Here is an 11050-nt window from a genome sequence, read left to right on the forward strand (position 1 = left end):
TGACTGATGAGCAGAGATTAATCTGATGTTAAACACCGCTTTAAGCTCGTTTGGTGCTCAGGTTGTGTTAGTGACGTCCAGCGATGAGAATCATCCACCGGAAAGCATGATTGATGGGTGAGTTATTATGGCTTAACGTTAAAGCTAGTTATTTGTCTTTTTCTCTCTCTTTCCAAACAGAGAACTGATGTTCTGATTATATCTGATTTTACTCCAGAAACACGGAGACGTTCTGGCTGTCGACGGGAATGTTTCCTCAAGAGTTCATCATCCGATTCCCAGATAACATGAAAATATCGGTGATCTCCATCGACAGTTCTAACAGTATGTATTCAAATTCAAGTCCACCTGTACATTGCAGTGCACAATGGCATCTTACAGTGATTTCAGTGAGTTTACTGAACACTACATTAAGTTTTAACTGTTTGTTACAGTAAAACAGTTAAGAATAGAGAAAAGCACACAAGAGGATGAGAAATTTGACCTCATGGCAGAGAAAGGTATGTATACGGTTTTAATTTTTACCTTTATTTTATTTTATACAATGAGGTTTGAGACAAACCTGACTAGTGAGTCAGTAAAACAGTACGGATACAAAAATACTCGTCAAACAACAGTCTGTGTCAAAAAAAAAGAAAAGAAAAAAGTTACATGTACAACTGAATGAGGTCCTGTGAATTTTATCAATTTAAGTCCACAGAATAACAAGGTTTTACTATCTCTGGCAAAAATGAAGGAATCGACACACCTAGAGGATGTTTTTGTCACTTGGCTTTTTTACTTCGTAGCAAATAAACACATCAGAGCTATGACACCAAACAATGTTTAATAGCTGAACACTCTGGCTTCGTAAAACATGCCTCAAACAAATACAGTGAAAGTGTTTTATTTAAGACATATTCTTTTCCAAATCAAGTAGAGGAAAAAACGATGGAATCATCAACGGAAAAAAAATCACAATTAGTAATTTGTTGCTCCTCCCTGGTCTTTTATGACAGCCTGAATTCTTTAAGGTGTGGACTTAACTAATGAAAAACAATATTCTCCATCAAGATGGTTCCAACTTTCTCGAATAGTGGTCGATAGATCAGCTTCACAGGACGGAGCCTTGTCTTTGACCGATGTTTTAAATTTCCACCATAAATTTTCAAGCAGTTTGAGATCCAGACAGTTTGCTGGCCATGTCACTGAGTCGATGTGCCTTTCCTGAAGAAAAGGTTTAACACTCTTTACTCTGTGGTAAGATGCATTACCACACTGAAAAATGACTTCATCACCACCAAACCTATTTTCTATCAATGGAATGAGAATTGTCTGAAATTTCAGTGTACACCTTTGCACTGACTGTTGTGGTCTAGCCTGGTCCTTTACATGACATGTAACCTGACATGTATCATAAACGAGTGGGGAAAGTTGATTGTTTTCTTCAGGCAGTCGTCTTTGTGTTTCATTAGAACAACACCAGACAAAAGTTCCAGCATCATCTCCTTGGCCAATGCAGATTCATGATTCATCACTGAATATCACTTTCATCCAATCATCCACATCCATGATCACTTCTCTATAGCCCATTGTAACCTTGTTTGCTTCTATTTAGGTGTTAGTGCTGGTTTTTGTTTGGATTTTCTATACCTGAGTCCCATTTCATTCAACTGATTACTTATATGTCTGTCATAAACATTGACTTCTGTTTCCACCCATTTGTTTTGTTGTGCATTTTCTATTTTCACAGGCATATTTTAAAGTCACTCTGAGTTTTCTATCCTGACGCTTTGACGTCTTCCTTTGACGTTTTTTTTTTTAAACTTCCCGTTTTGTTTATACTTGCACCAAATTTTAGACGCAGCTGACTGGGAACAACAGACTTTGTTTGGATTTCCTTCATGAAGGAGTTTTATAATCCTTTCCATTGTTTCAGTTGACCGCTCTCTTGTTGAGGCCATGTTTCCTTTCAAAAAGTCCAAGGTTAAGGTGTGTAAGCACTCTCTCTTTTAACTGCAGAATAAGTAGCATTTTTAGATTTGTGCTGGTATTTGTTTTAGAAATGCAAATTACATAGGGATTCCATTTTTTTTTTTTTTGTCTGCTTAATTTGGAAAAAAAATGCTATTAATTAAAATACAAAGCCAGAATTTTCAGCTATTAAACAAAAATTGTTTTGTGTGATTTCTGTCTATCTGTGATTTGTTTATTTGCTACGAAGTAAAAAAGCCAGGTGAACATTCTCTAAGTTGTGGTGATTCCGTAATTGTTTGCCAGGGGTTGTATCAGTCTTAGTGTTTTTAATGAAACTCACATGAACTTCCTCTTTTAGAGTTTGAACACATAGAGGGAGGTCTACAAACAAATGAGATACCAGTGAGTTTTTTTTCTCTCTTCATTGCTGTTCTGTCCTGCCTACTAAAGCTGAACTATAATGTAATATATAACCTATATATGAATGTGTTTTCTGCAGGTTGACGGCTCAAACGCGACACAGCTACGGTTTCTCATCCTCTCTGGATATGATCATTTTGTCTCAGTGCACAGAGTGGGCATACAGGCATGAGAATGACTTTAATGGGTCACCAGGACTTGTGAAGTAGCCTTATTATATTTTACATCATGTACAGTACATCAGGAAAGTATTCACAGCAATTCACAGTGCTCCACTGATGATCTCAAGGATGATCAGTGGAAACAGGATGCACCTGAGCTCAATTTTGAGTGTCATTGCAAAGGCTGTGAATACTTATGTACATGTGCTTTTTTTTGTTTTTTATTTTTAATAAATTTGTATAGATTTCAAACAAACTTCTTTCACGTTGTCATTATGGGGTATCGTTTGTCGAATTTTGAGGAAAATATTGAATTTAATCCATTTTTGAATAAGGCTGTAATATAAAATGTGGAAAAAGTGAAGCGCTGTGAATACTTTCCAGATGCACTGTACAGCAAACAATCAAAAAAAAAAAAAAACTTGTATTTTGTACAAAATTTAACTGTCAAACATGTCAAATCCCAACATGTTTTGCAGGCTCACTATATAATTGAGGAAGCAGACTCTCAATATTAGTCCTACACTAGAAACTCACCCTTAGTGACACTTGACATTAAAAAGCAGCTCAATAATCCCATTCTTTATTTATTATTATTATTACCTTTATCAGAGTTGGGTATAACACATTACAAAGTACTGTATTCTAATGACTCTCATAACACAGTAATGTAATGCATTACATTTTACATTTATATCATTTAATTAGTTACTGATGTCAATAAAATCACATTACTTGCTTTACAAATTTTTTGTTAAACTATATTAACTAAAATGTATTTTTTAAAATAAAATCACGACTCTCCCTTCTGCCAAACGCTAGCTCACACAGTCAGTGAGAGGAAAAGTTGATATACTGCGACTTTGTTTTTTTTTTTACTCAGTAAAGGGGTTGAATCAGAAACACTAATAATGACTAATGATGCTGAGCAGGAAAACAAAGTGTGTAAATGTCTCAGTTATGTGAATGTGATATGAGCAGAGCATAAGTAAAGATAATGTATGCTGCATGGCACTGTAGCAGCTAAACCTAGACAATGATGTTGTGGCTCCCCTTGGATAGCGACACCAAACTAGCCTAGTTAGAAAAGTTTTATATTTTATCGGTCTGGTAGTCCTAAAAAACAGTGACAACACCTGAGGCAAGTTTTATGATAAATCCAACTTTTTCTGATCATGTTATACATTGACACGTGCTAAAATTACTGAAAGAACTACGAGTTTCACTTTGTAGTGTATTTTTGTAGGTTTGATAGCTTTTGAAATTAACTTCAAAGTAAAGTAATTAGTAATCTGATTACTTTTTTCATGCAGTAATCAGTAATGTAATCAGCTTACAATTTTAAAGTAGTAATTAGTAATCGAGTGATTACTTTTTTTAGTAACTTACCCAACAGTGAGTATAATTTTTATATATAAATTATATATAAAAACTAAAGTAATAAAGAGAAACTTCAAATGATAGTGTCAACCATTTTACTGCTCATGTCAAGCAGATAAACAAAAAAACACTACACAGTAACAGTGACGAACAGGAACAGCGTTCTCTCTTCACAATCTCCAAAGAACCCAAGGAACGGTGGATTGAAACTCTGTAGCTTCACATCCTGAAGACACCAAAGCGAGTCTTCTGCGTGGGGGCGTTGAGAGCGGCACTCAGACTGAGTCCTAGGACGAGCCGCGTGTCAGCAGGGTCAATGATTCCATCATCCCATAGTCTGATTACATGAAACGAGGAAAACCGGATTAGAAACATTTCAAATCTTACATGATATAATGCAAGATTAACATTAAGAATTGAAGGAGCATGTCTAAATAAAAATCACTGGAGATGGTATGAACTGAGTAGATTATAAATTGACAGGATATGAATAATAATAATAATAATAATAATAATAATAATAATAATAATAATAATAATATTAGTAGTAGTAGTATTACAGTAGTTGTGGTTATAATTTAAAAGATGAAGGCTTAACCATATGACTAAAAGGCTAATAACTATGAAACATTCTTAATTGACAAAACAGGTGGATTTTCACCTGCATCATGAACATGTCCGTTTGGTATGTGACTGGTTACCTGGCACTGGAGTAATACGGACTTCCCTCCTCCTCAAATCGGCTGATAATAGGCTTCTTCAAAGCAGCCTCCTGTTCTGCTGTAAGCTAGAGGGACAGGGGGCAAATATGAATTTTAAACTCTACAGAACTCCGCTCCAAAGCCACAGATTGATTTAAAAGAACACAAGACGACACTAACAAGATGGAGGAAGATCCATCGTGTAGTGTGAAGTTCTGCATATTAAAATGAGTCTACCATACATCAAGGCTATAACACTAAAATCTGCCCAAAGGTTATTTTCAAAGCCTTTCCTGGAGACAGAATTAGGGAGAAGCTGATCCTTACCTCTTTCCCTTCCCTGGCTTTCTGATCTTTAGTAATGGTGGCCAGCACATTCGCTGCTTGCTCTCCTCCCATCACTGAGATGCGCGAGTTCGGCCACAAGTACAGGAATCGGGGACTACAGAACATGGATAAAGTAAGCAAGGAATAAACCACGAGCGGGGCATAATGTCATAGGAAAATAACCAACGATTGGGTGGTGTCTTCTTATACCATGGCAGTTTACCAACAGACATACTTTTTTTGTTTTATCCGTTTATTGTTACCAGTATATTTTTTACCAGTAACAATACCATTTACATTTAGGTATCTATGATTAATTTCCTTTTCTCTTTATAAAGTCCTAATATCATTTATTTGATAAGCAGGTAGAACCAAGCACCTGTATGCTCTTCCACACATGCCGTAGTTTCCAGCCCCATAGGATCCGCCAATGATTACAGTGAACTTGGGCACATTAGCACAGGCCACAGCTGTCACCATCTTAGCACCGTCTTTAGCAATGCCGCCTGCCTCGTACTCTCTCCCAACCATAAATCCTGCAACAGAGAACATACATGGCTGAACTTTGCATTAGTGTCTATGCAGTCAGAAGTGGAACAAATTAAAAACACACACACACACACACACACACACACACACACACACACACACACACACAGAAATCATTGGTTAAAAATGCCATAGAAAAAAAAATACATGACTAGAAAGTGTAGCTCTACACTCTGTCGTTCAGACTTGCCTGTGATGTTCTGAAGGAAGATCAGGGGAATGTTCCTTTGACAGCACAGCTCAATAAAATGAGTTGCCTGTAAAACAAAATGCTATAATAACTGTACACATTCATAAAATACAGTGAAAAATTCTTACACAAAATATTCTACAGCATCCACCTCTACAGTCCGAGAGGCCATCTACAGCTTTCTGAAGGAAATAGAACCATTTTATCCTCTATGATAAATTGCTTGTGGCAGTTTTACAAGAAATCCAGATGATTCGATAAATATAAATTAGAAAAAAGAAAATAAAGCAACCCCTTCTCCTGATAAACCAGTGTTGCTTGGCCTGTATATACATACATACTGGAAGCCAAAAGACTCTTACTTTTTATGACACAATAACAGCTGCCAATTATGTATTGTGTCTAGTATTTACTCAGACTTTCTAATGAAATGTTCTATACAAGAAGAGAGAATATAACACTTTTCACACTTTCACCAGTCTGCTCATTCAAATTATTTCATGTTTTAAAACAGGAAAAATGGTGTTTTCCAATTTTAGTTAGTTACATGTATATAGCGCTTTTCTAGACATTCAAAGCGCCGGTACCCCTACTCTTTTATGAGAAGTGTCCTGGGATTTTTAACGATCACAGAGAGTCAAGATCTCGGTTTAACATCTCATCCGAAAGACGGTGCTCTTTTTACAGTATAGTGTCCCCCTCTCTATACTGGGGAATTAGGCCCCATACAGACCACAGGGTGAACACCTCCTGCTGGCCTCACTAATACCACTTCCATCCAGGTACTGGCCAGGCTCTACTCTGCTTAGCTTCAGTGGAAAACCAGGTGTGAGCTGCAGGGAGATATGGCTCTGGTTTTAAATGAAAGAGTGACAACCAAAGGCAGCAGGTACAGATTGATAGATCACTCCTCATGCACTTGAAGTGTTGTTTCCTAACAGAGGAATGTGTAACTCACTTTTTTTGCTGATTCTGAGAATAGCACTCCATTATTGGCAATGATCCCGACAGGATAACCAAATATCCTTGCGAAACCTAGATATAAACAACAGCACCACGTACGAGTATGAAATCCCAAACCATATTTATAAAAGTGCTGAAATGTAATGCTTCATTCATAACAGCGCTAAGATATGTAACATCATATGCACCTGTTACCAGTGTGTCTCCATAGAAGGCCTTGAATTCGTCAAATTTACTGCCATCAACTATACGGGCGATCACCTGCAATTAAATATGGCTGTCAAACCTCTGCAATAACACAATTAAGTAACATCCTTTTCTCAAATGTAAAGAACAATAAAATTAGAAAAGCAGTCCCATTAAAGCTTAATTTATTTTTAACTACAGAACGTTTTTGTAATTCTGTAACATAATGTTGGCTCCTTCACACAGGAACATCCAGTTTTCTCAAATGTACCCAGATGTAAACATCAGCATTACACGACAGGTGTGTGAGTTTTCAACAAGACAGCACGGAAATCAACCCTGGACAAGGAGAGGCCCTGCATCTGACTCCAGTGTTCCATGATGGATCAATTACAGACTGACTCACAGCCACTTTATGTGGGAGATTAATGTGGTCTGTTAGATATTGTTAGACTACAGTTATTACCAAAAACGACAGAAATCACACTGATTTGTTAGAGCTACTGTGAAGGGAATTGAACTGAACTTCGACCTAAATTAATTTAGCTGGGTAGATGAGCTGGACAAAATAGCAGCAGGATCATCATGATCAAGGGGGTTTAGTAATTTTACATTTCAATCTTGAAAAACTATAGCTTTTGTACATTTGTAGTGAATTCATGAATGACTTCAATTACAGTACTCGCCTGAGTAAAACATATCCAGGTTGTCTTAAAAAGATTAAAAAACCAAAAGGAACCTCTTTGATGTCAAAATTTCGTTTCAAGTTCTCTCCCACGATGCCATAAAGCTCGTCAGCTGGGAATAACGGAGCCTCGGGAGGTTCCACAGTAACCTGAAAACATCGAATAAACGATGCAACTGGTGACCGAGTTCAACAAATATATTTCCATAAAAATAAAACAACAAGATATAAACTCCGGTAGCATTACATCCAGTTTCTTCTGGTAGTTCAGGTTGCGCACTGCTTTCCGTGCCAGGTGAAGAGCATGATCATCATCTAAGGCGTAGTGATCAGTTACACCAGATTTTCTGGAGGGGGAAGGATTGAGGATTAATTACAGAAATTTACGTTAAATACATGATATTTTCAGTACTTATATTATATTATATAGTATGCCATCAGAAAAGTGAACCTGCAGTGAAGATCAGCACCTCCAAGGTCTTCAGCAGAGACTTCCTCACCTGTAGCAGCTTTTACCTACAAAACACACACACACACACACACACACACACACACACACACACACACACACACAGGGCTTTATCTAACTGTACAACCATACGTATTTAATAAAACTGACAAGAGACAGGCCAGAGTACATAATTTTGTGAAATTTAACATACCAGTGGAGGTCCCCCAAGAAAAATGGTTCCTTGTTTGCTCACAATGATGCTTTCATCTGCCATGGCGGGGACATAGGCACCCCCTGCTGTACAAGAGCCCATCACTACAGCAATCTGTAACAGAAGCATGAAGTCAAATACTATTCAGAGATATATATAATATAATGTGTGTGCGTGTGGGGCAGTGTTTTTTGGGGGTTTTTTTTTCAACATTAAGATAAGAATGTCCATGATATTATTCATTCCTGTGAATAGTCTGATATTTGACATATATTACTTTGGTATACATTTACAAAATGGCTTACAAGTGAGAGTAAATAAAATTCAAGCACAGAGTTGTTAAAAGTAGCCAAAAGCATTACAAGTGCTGCAAAACAGTTTCCATCAACTGACAAGAAACAACAGCAAAGTAGGGAGCCAAAAACACACATGGTGCAAGTGTTCAAGCTTAAAGATTATAATCAATCCAGCCCTCTTACATTATTACTAAATATACTACCATGGTGCAACACAAAACATAACAGTCCAGTAGTTCCAGCAGATCCATACCTGTGCAATGCCCTCTGAGGACAAGTGTGCCTGGTTGTAAAAGATGCGTCCAAAGTGATCTCTATCAGGAAAGACGTCAGCCTGTCGGGGTAAGTTGGCCCCTCCAGAGTCCACTGGAGAGAAAAGAGATTATTTCCAGACTTCCACAACACAAAAAAGCATACCGAGAGGGGAAAACAGAGTGCTCTATATGTTTCTATTGATATACTGGCTAATTTGAAAGGTTATATGGACTTATCAACATTGAAATGTCTTGCTGATGTAGCCCCAATAATGTCTTCATAAAAACATCCATCCACGCATCAATTATCATACCACTTATCTTACACAGGGTCGGAGGGAACCTAGAGCCTATCCCAGGGGACTTGGGGCACAAACCAACCCACTACAGGGCACAATCACGCACACACACTCACACACTAAGGACAATTTAGAGATGCCAATCGGCCTACAATGCCTGTCTTTGGACTGAGGGAGAAAACCGGAGTTCCCGGAGGAAACCCCGAAGCACGAGGAGAACATGCAAACTTTACGTACCCAGGGCGGAGGCAGGAATCGAACCCCCAAACCCGGAGGTGCGAGGCAAACATGCTAACCACTAAACCTCCATGCCAAACTTTGTTAAAAAAAAAAACATTGTATAGGAAACCTTGTTCTTGTATGGGATGTATCTTAACCAACCACCAAACATATTGGTTCGAAATTGCTTCCCTCGCATCCATGTACAATCTCTTAAGACAAAAACTGCTATTTATTTCAGTCGGAAATGCACCCAGTGTTCCCAAGATAGGCTGCAGATCCGGACCAGGATAAAAAGATGGCTACATATGGATGGATGGATGGCTGGTTGGCTGACTGACTGAATTTCCAACTCACCCAGGTAAATACATGGCAAGTGGTTCTGCTGCGCAATCTCCTGTGCTCGAAGGTGTTTCTTCACAGTAACCGGATAATAGGTGCCTCCTTTGACAGTGGCATCGTTTGCGACTACGATACACTCCACCCTGCAAAAAAACAACAACAAACCAAACTGTTTGTTATTCCTATTCTCTACAGGATGATATATTCATAAAACAGTAATGAAGGGAAAAGTTTACATGTGTTACGAATTCTCACCCGGACACCCTGCCAATGCCAGTGATGATTCCTCCAGCAGGTACTTCCTCATTACCGTACAATTCATAAGCAGCAAACTGGGAAAACTCCAGAAATGGAGAGCTGCACATACACAAAAGAAAAAAAAAGTGTTAAGAAATGAAATGAAACCCTGCCAGATTAATGTGTTTAGGTGTGTTTTCATTATACCCCGGGTCCAGCAGCCTGTCAATGCGCTCCCGAGGTAAAAGCTTTCCTCTGGATGTGTGCAGTTTCCTAGCTCTCTCTCCTCCACCTGTAGAAATGAAATATTGTGTAAACACACTGGTCAGTGTCTTCTAAGGTCACCCTGTCAAAAGTTCATTCACACGAATATAAATTATATTCATTATAAGACTGAGACACTCGCTTACCGAGCTTTATCTTTTCTGCTCTGTCTTTCAGTTCCTTGACCAGGGCTTGCATGCGTTCATAGTTTTCCTATTGGGAAAAGTGATAGTGAAATATTTAACAGCATGTTTTAATAGTCTGATATTTACAAACTAACTATTTACAACTTATAGCTAGCTAATAGAGTGAATTCAGTTTATTATTTTTTGCTGAGTTTAATTGACTGCGCTGTTTAATTCATTGTATTGTACCTTGTTTGAAAAGACGCCATAATGTTTGGTTTTGCTATTAGTTCAAGACGCAACAGTATATAAAACAAAACCCTGGTTAAATCCCAAATTACTTCCCACGTTCTCTATACGTAAACTATATAAGGCATGAAGTAATGCTTTTTCCGCCCTAGCTAGTGCACTAAAGCTTCAACCCAGAGCCATTTGACATCGAGCCACAATCAGAGCTAATGGCCAAGGACGTTGGTGTTACCCACTAAGGCTCACTGTTCTCGGGCAAACGTTGTAAATCCAGTCCGAGGCTTCTCGCTTGGCCTACCTGATACACGGGAGACTGTATGTCTGTCTGGGAGCCCAGTGTCGCGACTTTCTCTGCATGGTAAAGTCTCGATATGACGCTCCTGCTACGAAGAAAGGCCATAGCTGGTCTAATAGTCTGTAGTATCATATTTTCAGCATGAATGTAGAATATAAACACTGCCGCTACGGTGTATTAGTGCCACAGCATTCTAGCCTTTCAGTACGGTGACAGATAAACTGAAGCCCCGCCCCTACACACGCCAACCAAAGAAAACTGTTCTAAGAGTTACCTCCTACATCATGAGG

General features: G+C 38.3%; 2 protein-coding genes across 2 annotated transcripts; one reads left to right on the forward strand and one right to left on the reverse strand.

The window, feature by feature from the left end:
* Window positions 1-24: 24 nt before the first annotated feature.
* hspb11 (heat shock protein, alpha-crystallin-related, b11) lies at window positions 25-2793 on the forward strand. Its single transcript, NM_001201120.2, is given in 5 exon segments — window positions 25-117; window positions 218-324; window positions 435-500; window positions 2315-2358; window positions 2456-2793. Coding segments are annotated over 5 exon segments (402 nt in total). The 5' UTR covers window position 25; the 3' UTR covers window positions 2549-2793.
* A 1205-nt stretch (window positions 2794-3998) lies between these two features.
* On the reverse strand, window positions 3999-10991 carry mccc2 (methylcrotonyl-CoA carboxylase subunit 2). Its single transcript, XM_017452150.3, has 17 exons — window positions 10764-10991; window positions 10238-10304; window positions 10035-10119; window positions 9846-9947; window positions 9606-9733; window positions 8730-8842; window positions 8181-8294; window positions 7970-8034; window positions 7766-7865; window positions 7573-7668; window positions 6836-6908; window positions 6643-6719; window positions 5685-5751; window positions 5325-5481; window positions 4946-5060; window positions 4619-4704; window positions 3999-4254 (listed from the first exon to the last, which is right to left on the reverse strand). Exons 1-17 carry the CDS (start codon window positions 10890-10892, stop codon window positions 4137-4139), a joined length of 1692 nt encoding a protein of 563 aa, XP_017307639.1. The 5' UTR covers window positions 10893-10991; the 3' UTR covers window positions 3999-4136.
* Window positions 10992-11050: the final 59 nt, after the last annotated feature.

The sequence above is a fragment of the Ictalurus punctatus genome, chromosome 22 (assembly GCF_001660625.3).
Source record: "Ictalurus punctatus breed USDA103 chromosome 22, Coco_2.0, whole genome shotgun sequence".
Classification (NCBI taxonomy): domain Eukaryota; kingdom Metazoa; phylum Chordata; class Actinopteri; order Siluriformes; family Ictaluridae; genus Ictalurus; species Ictalurus punctatus.